We start from the raw sequence: 23,956 nt of genomic DNA, 5'->3' as shown, positions 1-23,956 counted from the left end.
GCAGTCATTCTTCACTAGGAAACTGGTGAAGAGCTTTTCACTACAAAATTGCACAAAAGACGTGCTGCCTCTGCAGGCCACTCTGCCAGCTGGAGGAAAGAAGCTGTTAAATGAAAAAAAGGGTTGCTGTTTCCTTTGTAGTTAAATGGTATGAGATACAGGCTGTAGGCGTGCAAGGGAGTCCGGCTCAGCTGTGTGCTTATAGACCCTTCTCATGTTTCCACTCTAGTGAGAAAGGGTTCAATTCTAATTCCTCATTTTGTTGCTAATAAAAGATATGATTGTGTGAAATTCCTCAGTGTAAGTATGTATTTCTGTTAAAGAATCCCATTTTCTGTGCTGTGCATTGGGTAACTTCAATATGAGATAGACTCCTAAGTTGTGTTCTGTTGAGCAGGAGACAAAATGTCCAGATCTTTCAACAGAATAGAGAAATGCTTTTATAGGTTTTGTGTTTCTTGCATTTATGACGTATTTTCAAAGGCAGCAGCTTTTATAAGTTGAGGTAAGAAGCCAACAAGTGTAAAGCTGAGGTGGTTTGGGCTTTCAGCTCTGTGTTAATATTCCCAGTGTGTGTACCCAAAACTCTGGGGAGGGCTGTTAATTCTTGTCATTAAATTAACTTTTACCTAGTGACGTGTGCTGGCTTCTAGCAGGAATATGTAATCCACAAGCTTGCATCCAAGTGGAGGTTACATCTTGCTCAAACTTTGCAATCCTATTTTGAGGTGACAGACTTTATTTGTAAAAGTGCATGAGTTTTGCAACAGGCCTTTCCCTTCTCTTTACAACATCTGTTGTGTTGGGGTTTTTTTATGTGATGGTGTAATTTTTAGAGCTGGGAAGTAAGAATTTCATCACTGATTAGTGTTTCGTTTTAATGCTGTTGTTTTCCATTTACAGTCTGTGTCCCCTGAGAACCAGAAATTGTTAAATTAGCAGAGGTGTTCGGTACCTTGCAGAAGAGCTGAACACAGCCAAAAAGTAATATTGTTTAAGCTGTCTGTCATTATGAACTGGTTCCCCCTCTTTCTTTTGATTATCAAAATGCTCAGCAATCACTGTGTTTGTATTGGTGCCAAGCCAGCTGTGTAGTGCCTGCTGCTGTACTGCTTCCAAGTTTAAGCACTGCTGTTATTTCACTTACACAGCTCTTTCCACTTCCTGCATCAGAGTTAGGTAGGAACAAGTACGCAGATAGGGTTTGCTCCCTGTGAAAAGCCAGGCAAGTACTGGTGGGTTGGCCAAGGAGCCTGAAGTATTTTAGGGATTGTTTGCTAAAATAAAATGAATCAGGGACAGAAATAGTTGTTTATCTGTGGAAGTTTGAGTCTAAGTGAGATTAATATGTTATTGACTGACAATCAGTTATTGCACATGGACCTTGGATTGTACAGGACAGAGCTGCTGTTCATGATGGTGTTTGGAGAACACTGATTGAAGGAGGGCAGTTGAGATAAAAACCACCTGTAATGTAGCAGGTAGGGATGGAAACAGCAATAGAGGTACCTTTTAACATACCTCCAGTGTATGAATACTGTGCTGCTACCTTAACTCCAACATTTCTCCAGGAGTTGGGTAGATTTACCAGAGGTTCCAAATACTAAAAATAAAAGTCTGTGTAGTAGTGAGTAATTTTAAGCAAGTATGCAAACAAGAATTGGTCATCTTTGTTAAACTTCAGGATGTAAAACCTCTTTTTAAGAGAGGAAAGTAACAGTACTTGTTTGGAGTATCACACAACTCAGAAAAGCCAAAGCTGCTACATGAACTCATGCCTTGTTTTTTCATCTCTGGGTAGCTGAAGTGATCCTGGCTCCAGACTGGTATGTGTTATGTATTCCAGTCCTCAGTTAGCCCAAATCTTGTTTTTATTTTTTTCTCCAAAAAAAAGCTTTTCTATGTCTCCAGACGTTTGCTTACGTTAAGTATTGTAGCATTACAAAATTCATCACAAATTCTTCTGGTTTTAATAAAACAAAAAACACAGTTGCCATTGCTGATCTGTGTGGAAAAGGAAACTTGCAGAGTAGCCTTTGAGCTTGGAGTTTCAAGTTGTTTTGTGTAGCTCTGCCATATCAATCATCGTTGTCTTTGTCAGCAGCGAGATGCCTTCAGTCTGGGTCGTCCCACTCTGTGCAAACCACAAAATGACTAAGTGGTAAATGAAGATAGATTGTTCTGCTTCAGAAAGGCAACAGAGTCACCAAGGCTGCTGGGAGATAGGGAGGAGTGCCTTTGAACTGTCCCTGTCTGATCTCATAGTCTGAATGTCCGCTAGTAGCTGGAGTGCATTCTGCGCTCTCCTGGAGTGTATTTGCTGATTTGGCATCATCCAGAAGGAATCCAGTTTGTGTGCTGTTGAACACTGCTGAGTGAAATCAAGCATATTAAGTGGAGTGATTAGGAAATTTGAATCAAAAACAAAAACACTCTTGTTATATAAATTAAAATGTTAATGTAAGATGCTCCCAGTATATGCCATATAATATGTATATGCTTGATGCACATAGCTGATCTCAGACTGCATATTCTATAGTATTAAAAACTGTATGACAGAGCTGGAAAAAGTGCAGAAGCAAGTGTAGTCATTACAGAAATGGCTTCCATTCAGGAGAAACCAAAAAACTAGGACTTGGGGAAACAGCTGATTGTAGCTCTTATATATTACATGTTGAAGTGAAGATGTTCTTGCTGCCTCGCAGACCTATAGATACGTATTTACTTTGTTTTGGTTGATTAAATCATACTGCTGTTTGAATGTACTTGGTGTGTCCCCTGCAAAGGCTGAGAATGCAGCAGAGAACAAAGATGATGCAGGACTTGTTTAGTTTAATTATCTGTGAGATGCAACTCTTGGAGATGTACCATAACTTCTGTGCTGAACACGTTGGCTGATTTGAGGCAGAATGAGAGATGCAAGACTTTTGACAAAGTAGAGGAGCGGTAATTATGTATGAAGTAGAGGCACTTGTAATTGCATGCTATTAACAGGACTCTGAATTGCCTCTCTAGATCAATGTGTTGAGAAGACAGCAGCGCATGATCAAGAACCGCGAGTCAGCCTTTCAGTCACGGAAGAAAAAGAAAGAATACATGCTAGGGCTAGAGGCCAGGCTGGAGGCAGCCTTACTGGAGAATGAAAAGCTCAAGAAAGAAAACAGCACACTGAAGAGGCAGCTGGATGAGGTGGTGTTAGAGGTAAGTGGCTGCAAGGAAGGTCTGACTGTAATGAAGTAAGCATAATTTGGTTTGTTTTACTTCTGACGTATCTTTGTGTCGCTTCTCTCTTGTTTTTTCCTTTCTAGAACCAGAAGCTCAAAGTATCATCTCCCAAGAGAAGAACCTTATGTGTGATGGTGATACTGGCTTTTATAATGTTGAATTACGGCCCACTCAGGTAAGCTGCCTAGGAATTCCTCTTAGCCATATTCCTGATACAGTTGCTTGTCGTTATAGTTAGGAGTGAGTTTACTGTGATTTTTGTTTGAATTTTTAGTGTAGGCAGTGTTGTGTTTTAAAGCCTTGAGCTGGTAGACTGTCTTCTGTCCTTTATGCTTCTCATGCCAGTGGCAGCTCCATCTGTATAATGGGTCTTCTTTTGGAATCTTCCTCAGCAACAAGACCTGAATCTTGTGCTTCTCATTTCTCTTGAGCTTGGCGTTTTGTTAACCAGTGCAGTGCACAGCATTTTGCTTCGTTTGTACCTGAACAGATTAAAGACCTGTATTGAGAATCCTTTTAGAGTTGAGAGCTTTGGGAGCTCATTTGTTTATTTGTACCCATGCTAAATCTCAATACTACTAATTCAAGCTGCTACTAGCACCCAGTGCAGGAAATCCCACTGTTCATCCCAGTGCTTTGCAGTTCTGTCTATTAGGTGTGAAAAGCTATGATTTTCCCTTTATTCTTGTGCTATGGATCTGGTAATGATGTTCTTCTCTTCTCTTTCCCTCCAACAGCTTTTAATAGTCTTGAAGGCTATTTCTTTTCTCCTTATCCTTTTTGTATTTGTTTTGTCTTAGGTATTTTGTTGTGAAATTTCAAACCATGCAGATTTATTTCCTCTTATTTATGCATACCTGCCACTAGAGAACAGCTAGACTCATGAATATATGAGTCTATATATGTATATAATATACATAAATCAAATTTTGAGCTTTTCTAGCTCCAATGTCTCTGAATTGAGATGCTACCAAGCTGTTACTGCCTTGTCTCCAGGTCGGCCAAGGTTCTGACAAACATATTTTTTTAACAAGTTAACTGTTATTTTTAAGCTAGGAAGTATGTTGGGCTAGTTGACTGACTCTCTTTTGAACTGTATCACTGTGGCAGAGAGGAATGAGAGCAGCAAAAAAATGCTGTGTTGTTTCCCACCTGTTTTACCATCCCGTGGAAGAGAGAAGATTAAAAGGAGATGTTTGTTGCTTGTCACTGTATTTGACCTGACTGACTTTAGAACATAAGGATCTTTTATATGAAGTTGATCACTTTTTCAAAAGAGGAGGGGAAGGATATTTCAGTAGATTCTTAGTAGTCAGTAATGCCTCCATTTGTCCTTAAAGCCTGTGTCAAACTAAAGGAATGAGATGGGCTAAGTCTGGAGGAAGGGTTTGTTTCTGTCCCGGATAAACTTCTGAAAGGTTGGTGTTTTGTATTTTAATAATGTTAGTAAATTTGGTAAAGATGTAATTACTTTTCAAGTGTTTGTACTTCTTGCAAATACAGTTTCCTTTCAGGCAATGAAATATGCTGATAATTTTACTTTGATAGGGATGAGGTTAAAAAAGGCTGTTTCTTAGTGCATTTAGGGTTTGTTTTGGGATTTTTTTCACTATTAAGCAGAAAAATCAGCTTCCTGATACTACATGATTGCTTTTGATATCCCACCTGCATTTGTCAGCATTACTACTCACTCAAGAAATGCTGTTCTTATTGAGACATAGAAGAGACAGAGATCTTCCTGAAGCCAGCAATTCTCGTTGTATCTCCATTACAATGACAAGATGGAGCACTTGAAGCTTTTTTTATTTGTGAGAGTTGGAAACAGAGCAGAAGATGAGAACAGGAAGTCTTACTGCAATGTTCTGAAGTTCATGTGTCAGCTTCTCTGCTCCAAGGAGTGAGTGTTGAGATTGATAGCAAGGAACTGCTGTCAGGGCAGATTGAAAGGTCAGTTTGTGCTCATTATCTTTGTAATGACTGGTAACTTCAGAAATGAGACAAGGTTAATTTTTTGACCTATTGGATATTTTATGAATTAGAGCAAGAAGAAATTCTTGAATGTCTGGTTGCTCCTGGCCAGTGTTACAGCTGTGTGTGCCAGTGTAATTGCTGAGACTGAATGTGTGGTCTGAATCAGAATTGGATTTAGACAGTGAAGAGAAATATAACTGCATATTAACAAGGAGCTACTCTTATCTTTATTTTCTTTTTTATTCCCTAGCAGTGTGATTAAGTAATCACACGGCAGTTAAAATACTGGCTGTACCAAGGTGATGTGAACATGGATTGTGCAGCATCCTTTGGAAGGCTCAGAATGTGGGATGTACAAATGCCAACCTCAGATCTCACTCCTCCCATGTACATTTCCTTACCTTTATAGAGGTGTCACTGACTTGTAGCACCATGAGTGGGTACTTGTGATTACTGTTGTGCTTAGTCTGTAACAATGAGGGAGTTTCCAATACACAGGATGTTTTTTATCTTAATATCTGTGCTAGCTTATAGTTCAGCAAAATAAGTCAGTTTCCCTGAGTTACTGACTGCAAAGAATGTAATTTCTATGCATAAGTCAACTGGAGATGAATCTGATTTGAAGCTTTGTGAGATGGTTACCGTTTCCTCTGTGTAGGAAATGTCTGCAAACCTGTATGGAGGCACAACAGCATTCAGGCACAAAATGTTTTGGTTCAAACATATTAGCAGTGAATATTGTTTTATTTAAAACCAACGAACCATTGCAAAGAGAGAGTGACATCTGAACAAAGCAGAAATGTGGGAATTTCACCCCCTAAACTCTGCAGCAGATTTTGCGGTTGTCTTAGTTGGCTTTATTGTGAGATACTTCTCAATTTTGTAATCGGAAGTGATGGGATTCTTTGAAGGCTGGAGGTAAAACAAAGGAACAGATATAGGTTTTCTACTTAGCTGTCTATTTCTGTCAAATCAGAGAAGCCAGGGAAGTGCTCCAGTCAGCCCTGCAGACCATTCTTGGCTTCCAGAAGGCCAGCAGAGGAACCCCAGGTAGTCCTTCCTTCCTGCAGGGAGCACAGCCACTTGTTGGCTGTTTGTTAGTGGTGAGATGTGTGGGATGCTCCACGGAGGACTCTGAAGCTGATTATGGGAAGCGGTCTGGGATGTGGCAGCCCTTGGCAAGTGAATTTAGCACGTAAGATTGATTGCTGAAACAGAATGCTGCCTGCTGACAAGTATGATATGTGTGTAGGTGATCTGTAGCACTGAACTGGTAAATAAGGGAGTGGTGCCGAAAGTGTGGCAGGGAAACCAGCACATCAGCCCCAAAATACTGCTTGAGAATATTGGAAGGAAAGTCTAGTCCTGTTCACATAGCCAGTGACAAGAAGCATTCTTCACTCTTAGAATTGGCACCATGTTATCTCTGGTAAAGAATGTAATCTAAATTCAGTGAGAATGAGGAATTAATACTTTCTGGTTATGAAAGTGGGTCTTACAGAGTTTACTGTTACTAAACTACTCTAAGATTGTTTATTTTAAATATTAGTGTAGAATCTGAAATTTTGAATTATTACAAGTAATTTAGTGGGAATTCTATTAGTAAAAGCCAACGTTTGCTTTATACAAGATGAAAGGTGCACAGGAATGTCTCGTCTGTGTGTCAATGAACTATTCTCTAATCTTTGCATATTATTTAAAATTGGATATAGCATATATAAAAATTTCCTTTTATTATTACTTAAGAATGATTGGTGAGGTGCATGAAGGGAGAAGGGTGCACTTTGACCTCTCTAAGGAATGAAATCACCCTTTTGCCTCAGCCTTACATACCATGAGGTGCAAGGCAGGAATTGGCAGCATGCAGTGTTTGCACAAAAGGCAGTGAGAGCACAGGCTTTGGCATGCAGCTGGAGCAGGAAGCACAGCATCTGGAGGCAGGTATCTGCCCTTCTGCTTGCCTTCTGTGAGAGCGTGCGTGGGTCAGTGCTGTCAGGTTCTCAGCTGGCTTCACACCCTGAAAGACTGCTGACTTCTGGCATTAAGCAGCCTCTGATTAGCTGTGCTTTTTTTATCACTCACCATAGGAAATCTGATAATTTTCCAGACTGGTGATTTCCATATTTCTGTTAGAGCATGCCAGGGTACTAACCAGATCTGAGAATGTGTTAAAACAATGCTGAAACAAATAGAAACCAAACACATGTGCTAGTCTAGAGAATCCATGTATTTATTTTAGGAACTGTTTTATTTTTCTTCTCTGTTCCCATTTGAATATAAATTATTTTGTGCATTCTTTTTAATCCTTAATTTATTCCTTAAAATTCTTTTAAGTTGTAGCCCTACTGGTAGAGGCAGCAAACTGCTGGCCGCCTTTTTTTGTAGTAGGAACAAAAAAGTAGGGAAGGGAGAATGGTCACAGAAGATGCAAAAGATGGATTCTCTGAATTTCTGCTTTTTGAGGCAGCGATGCCTGTAAGCCTTGCTTGTTTGTGGCCCTAGCACTGCTTTTTTTTGGCTATGAAGAACATTCAGCGAGATACTCTTATTTTCATGCTAATCAGTCTGCTCACATTTACGTGTTGATCATCTAACAACAGTTTTAGAACATTTATAGGGATAGCCAGCCAGAATGTCTTAACCACTGTTTCAGATATGTAGTGGACAGAAAACAAAAAGACAAAGTTGGAAAGAGGAAGGGCAGATCTATGAAGAGGCTGGAACCAGGGTGGGGGGGGCTGATAAAGTGATGTGGGTTTATTTTATTTTTTTGCTTACAAGTCAGCCATCTCTGCATGGCTGGAATCCCTTTCAAACGGGAAAACAAATTTGGTGATGCGACCAAAATTCTTAAGCTGTGTTTGGGATGGAAGATGACTGAGGTGGTGATTGATGCAGCTAAGTAAGCTTCTGCTTCTTAATCTCTCGTGTCCTGTTGACCTATAGCAGCTGCACTAGAATTGCTGGCCTTTCATAGAGGTTTTGTTGCAGCTCCTCCCTGGAGTAGGAGTCCTGATGGGTTTTCCTCTACTTTCCAGAACTATCCTGGAAACAGAATAATCTATTTATAGTTGAGAACCACTGAGCAACCTGCAAATAAAGGCACCCGCCTGGGTGGCTGAGAAATAGGATTTGTCTGCTGCTGCTTCTGCAGTCTGCAGCTTGGAGAATCAGTAATTTTCAATTCTTAAAGACTTAAGGGTGTGTCTCATTCTTGTTCTGGCAGCACAAGCATTGGGGAGAAAAGAGAAGTAAGGTTAATCATCTTCTACGAACAATGAGGAAACCACCCAAGGGTAGTTGAGCTGCATGCTACCATGTCCTGCTCTTTGTAAGCATGAGGCAAGCAAAGCATAAATCTTTGCCCATTGGGATGCTGTCCTGCCTAGCCTGCAGGGTTTTTGTTGGTAGTGGTGTAGCCTCTGAGCTTTCAAAGCAGGCACTGTCTGGGGGCTGCTGGAAGTACCATCCATCAAACATACTTGTATTGGTGTCTGCATGGCTTGGAGCCTTTACTTAAGCTGAGCAATCTCAAGTTAATGCGTGGGAGAGCAGGATTACTCAGAGGTTTCATGCATTCAGTGGTGGTTTTGTGCACAGTTGCTATTGTTTGAGCCTTACCACTGGGCTCCCTGATTAAAGAAACAGACTTGTCTTGCAGCAAGCAGGAGCCTGGGGAGCTGCTGCATACCTCAGTGATGGGATAGTGGAAAGTCAGAGAAGGCTTTTGGTAGTTCCCTTATACCGTGAGCTGCGTGGGCAAAGAAGTTAGCCTTGTTACTGTTATATCATGTGCAGCCAGTGCTGCATTCCTGCAGAGATGTTGGAACTGCATGTTTCAGGTTTGGCCGTTCACGTTCTTCCCACAGAAGCCAGTCCTGGGCCAAGGTCTTGGTGTGGTCTGCTTCACACCCTGATAGTGCTCATCGTGGCAGGCTTTGTAACATCCCAAATGTGTACTCAGAGCAGACTAAAGCCTAGTGTCTGTCACCTGCCATAAATGAAAGGCAATATCTAGTAACTGCAAGAGAGCGTTTGCTTCTGTTGTCCTAACAGTTCTCCCCGATGCTGTGTGCTCATTCCTTACTCCATCCCAGCACTGAGCTGAGCGGGTTGCATGAAAGTATCACTTTTAAAGTAGTGGAGGGGCATTCCAGCCAGGTGTCTTGTTTGGTGAGTGCTGTCTTCCCACTGTGCTGGTGGTACCTGGTCAGCAAGTAGAGCTGGGCAGGGAGCATTAAGTCTTGTAGCCATGCCCCGTGATTTCTGTCAGCTTCAGGCTGAGCAGTGGTCTCTGAACTTGTGCTGGCCACTGAAGCATCTAAGAGATGGCTAAGAACAGGACCACCACCACAAGTCACGGTCTGTACAACAGATTGCATTTCTCATTCCTTATTCATCTACTCCTGGGCTTCTTTATACACATGAAGAAAGCTTCTAAAGGAATATGGAGCTCCTCAAGTGTTTTAGGAGACACAGCAGAAGTTCAGGAAGATGTTTATGGCTTTAAGACCCCTAAGCAGGGAAACCATCTTTACTATTTGTGGCAATGGAAGTGTAAGTTTCAGTTCTGAGCTGAGTGTTCATTTGAGTTGGAGGTGGTCCAAAACTCAAAAAGGCCTCTGGTACATCTTTGCTCTGGTGTTGAAATTTCTCCTTCAGGAGTGAGAAAAATAGAAAGGAAAAGGACAAACTGGGTAATTTGGACATAAGGGTTTTGTTCCAGACCTCTTAGAGTCTCTCTGTGTTGGTAGCTTGAGTAAAGTTGAACACTCTGAATTTTCTTACGGACTACAACTGCAGGAAGTGATTCCTTTCTCCTCCTCCTGCTGATCACAGCCACATGTTTGTCCTGGCAGAGCAGTGCCTCGGGCCGGCTGTGCTCTCCTGTTTACCTTGTCCTGCTGGTGCAGTCACAAAGCCTGCACATGATGCCAGACACTCACTGAGGCTTTCCTCTTTTCTCCAGCAGTTCATCCGCTGGGGCTGGAAGTGAAATTTGCAAAGGTTTCACCCTTAATAAACGTTGAATTGCTTTTTAAAGAAAGCAAAACTCAAAAGCTTGCAGACACTGTCCCTCCAGTTTCAGTGGCGTTCCTCATCCTCTGCACAAGAGAGAGCCACCCTCCCTTCACTAGCCCAGCACTTGCAGAGAGGAGCTCTGGAGCAGAGCGTAGTGCCTTGCTGTTTTATTGGAGCACCCAGGCAGATACGTGGTGCCCTTGCTGACAGTGAGAAGTGGGAAAGCTCCCCAGAGAGCATTTGGTGTTGTCACAGCCTTGTCTGGAACCACTTAAGGAGAGGACATCGTCTTCAGTTGGTGTCTTCTAGCATTGTCAACTTCACCCTGTTGGAAAAATCCCAGCTCGTATTCAGAGATAGTTCTGTCCCCAGAAAACTCTTTGTTATGATATCACTGTTGGCTTTCGTCTAGAAATTCCTGTAGAACTTAAATGTCAGTATTCAAAACTTGAAGTGCATAGGGTTTGTTCAGCCAGAATTAGAAATGAAATTTAGTTCAGGCTCTTGGCAAGGCTTGCTTTTACATTTATCAAACTGACATTCAAACCAAAGAAGTAAAAATACTGCTAAAATATCAGGTGCTATTGGCTTCTTGGAGAAACCGTGACAGGAGGGTTGCTTTTCTTTCCCTCCTGTGATCGAATTTATCTACACTTTTGAGCACACATCTGCATGAGGTAGTTAGTGGTTCGTTCTTTTTTTATACCTTGGATCTGATTTTGCATTTTAAATGAAACAATAGCTCAGCCAGCTTGGACAGAGCATTTGTAGCTGTGTGAAAACCCTTTAATGCCCACAATATCTGGAATATTCATATGCAGGCTGCAAAGATTTGATAAGCGCTCGAGGTGCGTAAGCTTGACCAAACAGAAAAAGACCCAGTTTCCAGCCTCGAGCTGGTCATCTCAAACAAAGCTACTTCTCTGCCTTAAAGCTTTCTTGACTTCTAAGCTGGGGCAGCAACTCATTTCCTCCAAGTAGCAAAACTTTCTCACAGCAGATATGCCAACACGCTCTTCTGTTTCCAGATTTTCATCTTGAGGGCCAACAGAATGAAAAAATTTTCCTTGATTCTACTATGTAATACTAAAATATTTTTAGCTGAAAATACTTTTTTTTTTTTTTTTTTTAGAAGATTTTTTTTTTCTGTTCTAAAGGGGGAGGTTATCTACCTTCACTGTTTGTTCTTTCTCTCCTCTTCTGCATATTCATAGATACTTTACCCTGACTTCATCTTCACTCATGGTTGGGATGTGGGCTGCAGAGCCTTTGTTTTCCAGCTTGTTTTGATGCTGTTCTATGTAGCATATGCAAAGCTCCGTGTGCAGAAGGTGGGCAGGTATTTCCAGGTATACCATACAAGAGAGATCCATTTTTATCCTAGCTGCTGAAGTGGTCTTTGGTCATAAATTATGCTTTTCTCACCCTAAGTAAAGGAAGATTATTTCTGATATCATACCCTCATGTACCTACTTGACAAGTCTTTGGGAGTGAAGAGTCAGAGGAGGATATGGGCTGTTACCTGCATGTCCACTCCTATCTGTTACCTGAAGATGGAGCCCTGTTTACAGGCAAACTCTGCAAGTGAACCTTTATGGGAGGAAGGAAGGAGGAGACACTGTATGCTAGAAGAACAAAATCTTCTATTTGGATGGGAAAATCTAACAAAACTCCCTAGATAAGTAAAAAATGGAAGACAGGCAGTATTTCAAGTTGTGCTGGGAGATTCTTGTCAAAAATAATGTTTCTTTTAGTATTGGGTCATTACCACAGTCTAAAGGAGCAAGGAAGGGTGTTTTTTGAGATTTTGGGAAAGGTGCTTTTGGTCATCATCCTACAAAAAATGAATGGGACAAGGGAGGCAAGTGTAGGCCATGTAGCTTAAAGCTTTGCTTCAAAAGAAAAAAAGAAAGGCTATTGCAATTAATACAATAAATAATATCATATTTTCTCCTCAAGTTGGGTGTGTATGTTCTTAGAATTGGGAGCCATGCTTTTTGCCCGTAAAAACAGTAAAAGATTTTCTGTTCTTCTGCTTTATTTCTTGCTGCTGAAGAAATCTTCTTTCATGTTGATACATCCTATCCCATAAGTGGTGCCAAAAGTGAAATTTAAATTTTAACAAAAAGCTTACAGTGTAGTTCCCTAAATTAAAGCTTGAGATAAGGGAATTGAGTGGCTGTTAAAACAGCTAAATTAGGAGCTACCTAAATGAAGATTACCTGTGACTGCAGAAGTGTACATCTTTTTCCTCAATGGACTTGGTTTGGATTTCTCTATTCTGTTCAAATGGGTTTGGATTTCTCTATTCTGTTCAGCATTTGGAAAGCATGTTACATGTGACACTTCACCTCAGACTTGTCACCTCTGCTAGCTGAAACCTGAAACAATAAGAATTATCCTTGCAGAATTGTCTTGCAAGGAAGAAGAAAGAACCATCATGGAAAAAAATGCAGAATTGTTACAGTCTTGTGATTTGGTTGTTAACAAGCTTGAACTACAGAATTACATAGCAAGTTTTTCTGGTTTGAAGTGTCATTTTGAACAGGAAGGAGAAGAAGTAGGACAGAATGAAATGCCATACCCAGCAGGTTCACCAACACTGGTCATCTCATTCATTTGAGCTGCAGAAAAACAGGTTGCAGGAGACTGAAACTTTCAGAGCTTCTGTGATAGGTGTTTTTGGTTTCATTACTAAATTTCTGTAAACCTGTGGCTGCGAGGGCTTGAAATTAGAGTAAGGACCCAAAACTGCTTCGCAGATAAAAGATTTTCAGCAGGAATGCATGGCACCCCTTTGGGTATCAGCCTTAATTTTGAGATCTGGTTCCGTCTCTAGTTGCTGCCAGCTGAGCCAGTGCCTCACTGAAAGAGAAGGAACACAATCTCATAAAATTGAGTAGGTCATGGAGATTGGTTCTGTGAAATTGGATAGCCTGATGCTGGCTAATACACGAAGCTACGAACAAGCCGTCCAGCTTTCCATTCTACACATGAGAAGCAATGAGACTTCTGGATGTTAGCATTCAAATGCATTAAGGAAGTTGTCTATAAATACTCTTCTGCCCACTGTCCTTGTAGTGAAAACAAGCTCAGAGGTTTCTGCTGCCTAGGTTCTGTGCTGCTGCCTGGAAACCTGAAGGACACAAGGCAGTCCAAGCAACATCAGCCTGTATCTGGATTGTCCTGGCTTCACAGCTCTGCTGAACGTGACACAAATACTCATGAGCAGACTTGGGTTGCTGTTAACAAGAACATAAGTATGTTGGCAAAAGAGAGGGAGTGCTAGGCAGCTAGATCTGCTAGCCTTCTCCTTAGCTGGGGACTACTTAGCCTCCTGTCCTTGGTAGCTTTTGTCTTTCTTTGTTACAGCCATTTGCATTTATTGCCTGTTGCAGTGTGATGCCACGTAACAAATAGGAAAATGAGACCTTCCCCTGCAGGGTTTATGTTCTGCTACACAGGAGAGATGGGGCATGAATCAGAATGTAGTCTGTAAGCAGTGATCAACATGCATGGCAAAGTCCTCGTCAGCATAGTGGGGTCCTCATGCATTTTTGCTGTGTTGCTGCTGGCAGTGTTCTGCTGTTGTCAGCCAAGAGGGTTAGGGCTTCATTTTGATGTGTATTTCAGGAAGCAACCATGTTTATAGAAGAATAAAGCTAGCCTCTGGGAAGGACAAATTGAAGTAGTGCTTCTGTGCTTTCGGGATTTCTCACTCATAAGTAGCCCTTCTGAACTAGGATGTCATCAGTCTCGTGAGGCAGTTGTCTCATTTTTCCAGCTCAGTTTGAAGTTCTATTCTGCTTTGCCTCTAGGGCAACACAGGCATTCTTATGCTGTGTGGCTGCCTGAGCAGGCTCCAGGGGAAGATGCTGCAATCAGTGCAAACACAGATCAGGAAGGCAGGGTACATTGTACCATGCCCCACTGCCACTGCATTGTCAATCCTGCTGTTGTCTGTAAATCCACATAGAGTTGAACTTCATGTACAGTTCTGTTGAACATCTGGCATAATATTTCAAGCCAGCAGCTGCACAGGATTTGGGAGCTATATTTTCTTTACATATTGTACTAGTATAAACTATGTAAATTGACTTTGAGGCTGATGAAAGTGGAAATGTGTTTTATTTGTGTGTAGGTCATTTACTTATGCCTACAGATCGAGGTTACAGATTCATTTCAATTTCGTTAGATAAAGCTTAAGATAACAAGAGAACCAGAGCTTATGGCAGGGGGGTTGGAACTTGATGATCCTTGAGGTCCTTTCCAACTCAAGCGATTCTGTGATCAAAATCCTTCAAAAAAGTAAAGCTGAAAAAGGGAACAGAATTGTTTTTGTCTATTCGTGCTCAGAGTGATAGTCTTGCAGATCCCTTGTATATAAGCAAAATGTCTGTTGTGTTTTCCAGTGTATTTGAAAAAGATCCCAATGGAGTTGATTCCACCGTGAGTTCCAGCCACCGGACCAGAAATCTCCTGGAGTTCTCAGCTACCAAGGAGCCCAGCCCAGCTCAGAAAATACCCATTGACATAATTTCCCAGAAGATTAATAGGTGAGATGAAGACTTTTCACGTGTTTTAGGTGGCAGAGTTTAATGGTGCTTCTTCAGCTCTTCATCTGTTTGATTATTTTTTTTTCCATGTTCTTTATTTTGACTTGTGTGGTTAAGATATGTCTTACTATCTTTTCTTCATTTTCAAGCTGTAGTATTTATTTTCTGAGTTACTGGAGAGAAAATTGGAGAAGTTAATGGCTGAGAGTTCTCTGAAATTAACTAGTACTGCACTTCTTAAAAAATCTGAGTCCAACCTTATGCTTACCATTATTTAATTATATAGTTGCTTTAAAGTTCCTCAATCTCTAGCACTCAATGCATAAGTGAACATATAATTGTCTCCAGACTGAAGTCTGGCTAATCCAGCTCATGTTTTCCACTTATAGGATCTATCCTATCAGATTGTCCCTTTCCAGTAGAGTATTTTGGCTGGTTGAACAAAGCCAGGCACAGATGTGCAGAAAGCTCTAATACATTTTACCATGCAGAAAAATGACAATAAATCACAAACACTTTAATGCTGTAGCCATGGTGAGGGCTTTGTGTCCTGTATGGCATGTTTCAGACCATGACTTATGTGACGTGGTTGTAAGTAATTCCCCTAGGAGGCTGTGCTAGTGTGTGTACCTCCTCCTCTTCTTTCACCCTGTTTTTTTTTTGCAAGCAGTGAGCTCTTTGCTGCATATTCTCCTTTATCAGTATTAGATACAGTAAACAGCAGAAGCAGATGGGGAGAAAAAGGTGGGGAAACAGGATGTGAATAAGTTCTTTCATTAGGTCTTGTAACTGTTTTTTTTTTCAGCTTGGAGGAGCTACGAGTCTGTCAAAATCATGTCGACTAAGGCTGTTATATTTATACCCTCTCAAGGGAGGATGTTATTGTGGCTGTTTGGTGATAAATAGTTAAATCACTCAAGTAATACAGATAACAAGGAGGAAGGAATGTTATTCTTTGTTTTGTTACTGAAAGTTCTAAGGATTTTTGCATTGAAATCCATGCTCTCTTTCACATTTTCTCAAAGCTAATCCAGCTGCTGGAGGCTGTTGGAGATGTTTGGGAAAACAGTCCTCTCTGCTTGGCTTTAATATAGTTTCTGGCTGCTATGTTTGTCATATAGTTTGTATTCTTTCTTTCTGCATAGTTTGAATGGCTAATATTCCATATTCCTGTGGCAAATCCTTCATAGCTTTGGAATGAAAGAGAAAGTTGCCTCTGCTGAGATCTCACAGTTTGCATTTTACGATGAATATTTTAAGAGCTGCATTTCTTTTCAATATCTGGCCTGTAAGGGAAGAGATTTTGGAACTGTTAATGCTGATCTCTACCCTGTGTCAAAAGCTACCAGACTCTTCTGGGGAGTTGACTAAGACCACTGGATGTTTGCTGGAAATTGTTGTTCACCTTCTTTAAAGGTTTCATCGGAACAGCCGTAACCTTTGTGGGTTTACCAGTGGTCATTTTTTTTTCCTCTGAGTTTGGTCAGAGTTTAATGGAAAACTTCTAAAAATTTCCTGGTATCTTTTTTCCTCAGGTATGATAATTCTGTGTCTGATAACAAAGCATTGATGATAGTATCAGAAGAACCACTGTTGTATATTTCACCTCCACCACCGCCCTGCCAGCCCCTGATCAACCGGACGGAGTCACAAAGGTGAGCAGACCTTTTCTGAGCACTTAAGCTACCAAGTTAGGTGAGTGGACAAATGGCCTTGGGTGATGCTGTTATTCATTCACAGCATTCATCCAGTCTGTGAACAATGGCTCTGCAAGTGTCTGCACTGTCCAGTGTCTACTGCCATGGAGACAGGAGATCCACTCCAATCTTTTTAATCTTCTGATGCTTTTAGCAATGATTTTCACTCAGTATACACAATGGTCACTTAGCAATAACTGGACAACAATTTGCTGGTTGCCTGGAGGTTTTTAATGACTTAAGAAGAGATTTCTCTTATGTGGAAGTATTTACAGTATGGAAATCAGAGCCAACTAAAAAGCACATCTGTCAGATATATGTAAAATATGGTCTTCTGCCCTTCAGCTTCTGATACAAGCAAACTTAACTTGTCATTGCAGATCTGCTTTATTCATTATTAGGAGATCCTTAGCTCCATTTTTTTCCAAGGAGTGCTTTGTCCATACTTCCTTAAATTTGTTTGTGATATTTCAGCTTTCTTAGCCAATATTTAATCTTGGTCTGATAGTCTTTTGATTTTAAATTTCAGTAGTCTTTCTCTAGTAATTTCAGAATTACTGTTCATTGGGCAAAAGAAAATACCGTATCTGCTTTATTGAAACCATCCATAATTCCAATACTTTATAGATATTTGGCAATTGATAACCGTTGTTGGTTCACTCCGTCTGAATCACTGTATTCTACTGTCTATGAATTCTCTCATAAATTGAGTCTTGCAGTAAAATTTGCATATTCTGATGTTAAAAATTAGCCAGAAGAGTACTAAATTGCCATGTCTTTAAAGTGTTCTCTATAATTAAGTTCTCCCACTGTTGTTTGGAACATCTATTCATGCTGTTGGTTTGTGGTGTTTGTTCTTTTGTTGTTTGCTTCATTTTTAGGCTGAATCATGAACTTCGAGGATGGGTTCATAGACATGAAGTGGAAAGAACAAGGTCTAGAAGGAAGTCCAATAACCGACATCAGAAAGCACGGGTTATGCAGGTAAGCAGGATTTTACTAGTGAGTCAGTATCACAACAGGATAAATAAACACCTCTCTACAAAATCAGTAGATTCTTCTCACCAGTGTCTAAAGGAAAATGACAGAAAGTTTAAGTAGGGCAAGTTTGGGCATTTCTGGTGTCTCTTAACACCAGAAGCATGATGTGGGTAATATATTTTGGCAGAGATACAAAGTGGATGTGACTTCAAAAGAATTCTATGAATCTGGCATTCAGATTCAATTGTAGCAAATTTTGTTCTTGGATAACCTAGTGTATGTACCTACTGTGTACAATATCAACATCTATTATTCATTTCTGATCAAATTGGCTGTGTTAAAACTCTTGCCTTTTTCTTTGTCTCAAGCTCGATTGCTGCTTGCCATTTCAGTTATTCTCTTGTCACCAGTGAAAAAGCGTCCATGTGTTGTTCAAGGTCACTCTGCTTCCTTGCATATTCCGTCTGCTACAGCTGTGCATCATGTTTTTTGTAGTGCCAAACCAAGAAAATATTTACTGTTTCCCATTGGTGTCATTCTTTTTTCCCTTGTTTCAGAGCTCCATTAGTGAGAAGGTACATTCCCAACTAATGACCATGCCTTACACAGACACAAGCCTCAGGTAAGGCAGAACAACTTGTTTGTTGTTGCTTTCTAATTAATAACTTTATTTTTCACTAGCAGCTGGTAAAATTGTCTGTTTATACTGTGTTGTCAGGTTTCTGGAGTGAGATGCTAGCTACATTTATTGGCCTAATTTCTGTACCTTGGTAGTTAGCTGCTGCTTGTGATTCAGACTACACTTAAAGGAACCTGGTATCAGAGCTTTGCTTTTCCTGGCTCTTTCTACCAATGAATCTTAATAAAATCTTTACTTATTAGTACTTACTATCTTAGAAAGAGACAGGGTCTCTTTCTAGACAGATCTGAATCTTTAAGGAAAGAAAAAAAAGCAGGGGAAAGAAATATTTTATAAGAAAGTTTCTAAGTGTCAGAAGTCTAGTAAGACAACAGTTTCTCTGTCTTCAAGAGTAAAAGCACTATAGTTAACACCAAATATATTATTTAGATGAAGTGTCATTACATCTTATGTGTATAGTTTCTCTTCATCTCCCAGTTTTCCTTGCTGTTAATTAGAGCATCCTAATTTGGAGTTTCGTGACTCCTCACCCTCACCTGCATATATTCTGTCCTTTTCTTGGAGGATGGGAAAAAATGGAGAGAAAAGCTTAAGGAAACTAAAAATTCTCTCTTCTGTATTCTCTGTGACAGTGTTTAAAAGGATCTCTGCTTTGAAGTGGCAAGGGGGAGTAAGGAAAATGGAGTATGAAGAGGACTTTTTATTGAGAGAAACAAGTAAAAAGTTGCCACTGAAATTAAGAGAGCTGTGGCCCTTCCATTTGCATTGCAGCTTTGAGAGCAGAATCATCCTAGGAGAAAGCAGTGAGCTGTAGGGAAGTGCTGTGGAAACCATGCTGCCAAACTCTGATTTGTCTTGACTAGTAAGTCAACAAACAAATAAAAAAGCCACTTTTATAGTTCTATAGGCAGATGAAGGATGTCCATTTTAACTGAAAACTGAACCAACAAGGTTGTTCTTATAGCATAGGGTAGTTTAATATATATACCTGCATTACTCTTGGGAAAAAAAAAAGTATCAATATAATAAAAAACAGTCTGACATCATGCAGCTCTGCATGGAATATTTACTGTGCTCAGAATTAAATGAGGTGCTTTTTGTGTTGTCTTTTTTTCTGGAGGATTGATGTTTAAACGAAGGAGACCATTGAGTGAGTCACAGCAGTTACATGCTGCGACCGTCCTGGAACAGATGAGAGCACAGAAAAGACTTCCAGTTTCTCCCGAAGACATCAGTTACTAGATGGTGTGTGAAATCACAGAGTAGCAGAATAATTTAAGTTATTAAGGGATCTCTGGAGAGGTCCAGTTCAACCTCCTACTCCAAGTGAATTTAACTTCAAAGTCAAATCGAGTGGTTCAGAGCAGTGTCCAGCTGAGCTTTGAATATCTCCTGAAACAGTGATGCCACCAGCTGTCTAGGCACTTGTCCCAGGGCTAAACCACTGCCATTGTGAAATATTTTTCCTTTGTAGCCACTTGGAATATCTCCTGTAGTAATTTGTAGCTATTGACTCTTATCCCTTCACTGTGCATCTCCGTCAGAAGAGACTGTCTCTATCTCCCTTTTCAGTTTCCTGATATATGATGTATATATAGATAGATAGATATATCCTCATATATAGATATATTCCTGATGTATGTAACTTAAGTACATGTAGACAGCTCTGAAACTCTTATTAATGAACTAAATGCTTTTATTTATATTATACTCTCTAGACTTTTATTCAATACTTGTTTTGTGATTAGAAATCTAGTGACCACTACCTTTTAGATCATCCTTGCTGGTGACCTGTTGGTCATGGGTGAATCCATGCATAGGAAGATACTAACAGCATGTGAATTCATCTTTGTGTGTAGTGCTGGCAATTCCAACATTGCTATCTTGTGTCCTCAGTTCCTAAAGAAAATTTATCAATTGTAAGGTGTTGCAATAAAGTCAAAGAAGAGGAAGATCAAAATCAAGTTGACTTAAAAACAAACATACATGAAAAATTCTCAACTCTCTTCAGTCTTCTTAGCCTTCTTCAGAGGTGATTTTGATAAGAATTTCCATAAATGTGCATTTAGGATTCAGATATCAAGCTCTAAAGAGCACTCAAGTTTTTTTCCCGTTTCTTACTTTTGCACTATAAAAACTGTGGTTCTTGATGCTTAAAGCACAGTGCCCACAGCCTTGCTCCTTAAAACAAGCACTCTTGCCACATACTTGTGCTCTGTAATGCATTACAGAGTGTCCTTCTAACTTTGAAAATGACTCTTTTTTTTTTATCTTGGAATAAATAGCCAGATTCAGCACCACTGTTTGGAGACACAGTCTAATACACAATATTACTAAAAAACTAGAAGTTTTGAACCTGTTTTGAGTCCTTCATTTCTCCCATCCTTTCATGAAGCAATCTGTGGTGGGTACCCTTAAATGCACAAAGGTCAGCATGAGATAAATCAACTGGTATTATCTAGAATTCTGAACTAGCGATAGACATGGATCTCCTCTACCTTGCTGAAGGCCTACTGGTTGCCATGTACTTTGTTGTTCCATCCCATGGCTGGATTTCAAGTGACAAAAGGCTGTTTTCCAGATCTAGCTGGATCTTCTGTAGCGTGGGTGAGAAAACGGAACTGTGGGACCTATTTCAGTTTTCAGGATGTGTTTTACTGAGCAATATGTGGGTGTTCTGTCTTTTATCACAGTACAACTTCAATGCTGAATCTCAGGGGTGTTCCCATGGGCCTCTGTGTTTTTATGAATGAGCAATCAAGCTCGGATTAGCTTGGATCTTTGTTTCCTGTGTTGTGAAGGATGTGATCTTAGTCTCCATTTGTATTGTTTTGCTAATGAGGGTATACAGAACAGAACTGTCTACTCTTGATCCCCAGGATTTTCACCTCCCATTCTTGCTAAGGGAAGCCAGGTTTGGCAGCTGCACTCCTATCTCTGTAGGGCCAGATGAGCAGTAAGAGCAGAGAGAATGATGGCCTGCTATTACTGCTACTCAAGAAAATCACTTGATGATAGATTTGAGCCTTGTTTGAGAGGCGTAGTTATGTATATTTTAGAAACATACCAAAATAATCTAAATCAGCCACCGTAGTTTAGAATCTGGGTCAACACCAGGCAGTTTGGGAGGAATAGTCTCATCAGTGTTTTTGCCACAAATACTGCAAACAGATAGTATGCTATTAAAGTGGGAAAGAATTAAAATGACTGGTTGGAGATCCAGCTAATGGTTTGTCTAAGTACAGCTTTGCAATTTGATTAAATGTGGTATTTTTGAACGGGAGCAGGATGATAACAAAATGTGCTGGGAATTTCTCACCTTTCCAAGATAAACACTGGATTGCATGACTTGCTAGTGTTTTCACACAGAATATTTTTGACAGTGTATTTTCCATACGTCTGGGATATTTAAGATGATAATTGTGAGAAAGATAAGCCAGGATTACATGAATGCTGTGAATGTCTTCTTTTTACTCCACTATCTAAACTGAAAGTGAAGAGCAAATCTTTGAGCTGACCAGAGATGCAAAAAAGGTGAATGAAAGAAACGGTGATATTGTTGCATGAAAAGCTCTGTTTGTGTTTAACTTCACACTCCGCTTCAGTAGATCTGGTTGTCTTCACCTGTATTTAATGTTCTTGGTGCTCCTTCAATGGATACAGAACTGCTGTTTTTGAAAAGCACGTGTTTTAAAGCCATTTTCTCATTAAAGTTAACTTTCTTGTGTCTAAAATAATTACTTTCTTCCCTTCTTAATTTCAGCAGGAACTCAGGGAATGAGCTCCAAGTGTATTATGCCTCTCCAAGGAGCTATCAAGACTTCTTTGAAGCTATTCACAGAAAGGAAGATACATTCTACGTGGTGTCATTTCGCAGGGTAAGTGTAGCAGTTGTTTGGTGCTGGTCTTTTGTATGAATCCGTCAGTCTGTTACGCTGTGTGTCTTGTTACAAGAGATGTAGTCAAACTTGAAGCTAAACTTGCTTCTTCGTAAGTGATGGTTCAGTATAACCTTCACAGTAAAATGGCTGGATTGTGATCTTCTCAGATATGCTTGTCACAGTTAAGATTGGAAAGAGTTTTGCAGAAAGCATTGTAATGCAAGGGCAATACAGCATGGGATCACTTGAAAATCCCAGGGACAGGGGAAGCAGGATTGAAGTAGGAGCATCTGGAGGTGAGAGACCGTCTGCAAAGAAATGGTATTGCTCTTTGCACAGTTTTTAAGGTAAAATGCTGATGCAGTTTTATCGGGTGAGCAGTAGGTAAACTCCATGTATTGTATGAGTTTCTAATGGGACTAATTGTTAGACACCTTCATTGAAAGGTTAACATTGACTGGCAGAGTTAATACCTTAGGCAAGCGAGTTGTTCACCCTCATCATAGTTATAGTAGGAGTACTGAGCCTTGAGGTTGAATAATTTTTTTCAACGTAGCCATAAAATCCTTCAAGGCCAGTATGTGATTCCTGCTGCTCTGCAAGAATTCCAGTGAAGGATTTCATCGCTCTTCCTGTGCCTGCTCATTTTTCCAGATGTGCAATGTTTCTATTATGGATTATGCAGGCAGGGAGGGGATTGAGGAACACAGTGACAATTTGGAGAGAGAGCCTGTACATGGCCATGCTCAGGAAGCTCTAAAGAGGCGGAATCTTTTTGTGTGTGTTGTAAATGTGTTAAGAGCTCTTTTAGTGTGTATGTCAGTACAGAGGCACGGAGCTGTGCTTAAAGGCATTCAGTTGTGCACATGTATGTCATTGTATTGTGGCAGTCAATCCTGACAAGCACTTCAGAATGCTGCGAACAGGTATCTTACTACAGTATTTAAGGAGTTGCTTCTGCAGGGTGCAAAGTACCCTCAGCCCAACACACCCCAAGTGGAAGTTTCAACCCTCCGTTCTATGGAGTGTTCAGAAAGTATCACCATCTGTTTTGTGTCTGCAAGGAAATTGTAAATAAAGGAAAGATGTTCAGGCAAAGGGGGTTCTGTGGGGCTTTTTGCTATTGCCAAACTGGCAAATCTGCCCTGCCAATTTCTTCCTCTCAGGCACCCTTCTCCCAGCCCTGATTTGACATTTATGAAGTAACAAATAGACCAAACCAATTTTTTTTTTTTAACATGATCAGGATGACTGAAAGAGCATTTGTTGAAACTGAAAGGCAACAGCTTGAAAAATAAGCGTTTGTGTTGCTCTGTACAGCTCCTTAGCACTGCAGTATTACAGCCAGATGCTTGGTGGAAATGAAGAGTACCTTCAGAGTTTTGTAAGAATAACTCCCCTTTGGCAAACTTATGCCTGCTTGGAGAGCAGGGCATAGAGTTCTGGGTTTGTGCAATACTTGCTGGGGTCTCAGTGTAATACTCACTCAGGTCCAACCTGTGGTTAAACACTTGCATGTGGTAGCAGGCCAATAATCAGAGTAGTTAACTGGATATTTGTTTAATAGGTGTAATAAATTTTTTATGCTTCAGGGTATAGGAATAAATGTACTCTGTGCACAAATTATTTCTGCTCAACATAATGTTATTTCTATCTTCCCCTAAAATACTCCCATTTGAGATTTTCTGTGTCCTGTGTTGAGCAGGACTTCATTCAGTGGTACAGTTTTCTGTTGTTTTGTGATTTTCAGTTTGAGACAGGTGAGCCCTTGTGCTAGTGTACAGGACAGGCTTGTGCTACAGCTTTGGTAGGCATATTCTCACATGTGCAGCAACAGTAAAAGCTATTTTAAAACTGGAATTCCGAGTGTTTGATGACACTTTCTGTGCTGGAAGCCTGAGTGGTCTTGGTTGTTACAAGAGTGAGAAGCTGCTTGGGATCTGGTGATGGAAATCATTAAAGCAAACGGTGGTTCAGGCAGCA

The 23,956-nt window shown here is 40.4% G+C and overlaps 1 protein-coding gene across 2 annotated transcripts in view; it reads left to right on the top strand.

Moving 5' to 3' along the window:
- ATF6 (activating transcription factor 6) overlaps positions 1–23,956 on the top strand; it is a 72,665-nt gene that overhangs the window by 8,485 nt on the left and 40,224 nt on the right. The window contains exons 8-14 of one of the 2 annotated variants that reach the window (XM_042873055.1): positions 3,016–3,201; positions 3,309–3,400; positions 14,631–14,774; positions 16,310–16,429; positions 17,353–17,455; positions 18,010–18,074; positions 21,859–21,970. In XM_042873055.1, coding sequence (XP_042728989.1) covers positions 3,016–3,201; positions 3,309–3,400; positions 14,631–14,774; positions 16,310–16,429; positions 17,353–17,455; positions 18,010–18,074; positions 21,859–21,970 — 822 coding nt within the window. Of the gene's footprint in view, positions 1–3,015; positions 3,202–3,308; positions 3,401–14,630; positions 14,775–16,309; positions 16,430–17,352; positions 17,456–18,009; positions 18,075–21,855; positions 21,971–23,956 lie in introns of both variants that reach the window. The other variant, XM_042873053.1, reaches the window with a different exon arrangement.

This window comes from Lagopus leucura, unplaced genomic scaffold, assembly GCF_019238085.1.
Source record: "Lagopus leucura isolate 7727_CA_CO unplaced genomic scaffold, USGS_WTPT01 Super-Scaffold_100009, whole genome shotgun sequence".
Taxonomy (NCBI): Eukaryota; Metazoa; Chordata; class Aves; order Galliformes; family Phasianidae; genus Lagopus; species Lagopus leucura.
The sequence above is the reverse complement of the archived record's forward strand: the minus strand, read 5'-3'. Positions and strand labels throughout refer to the sequence as shown.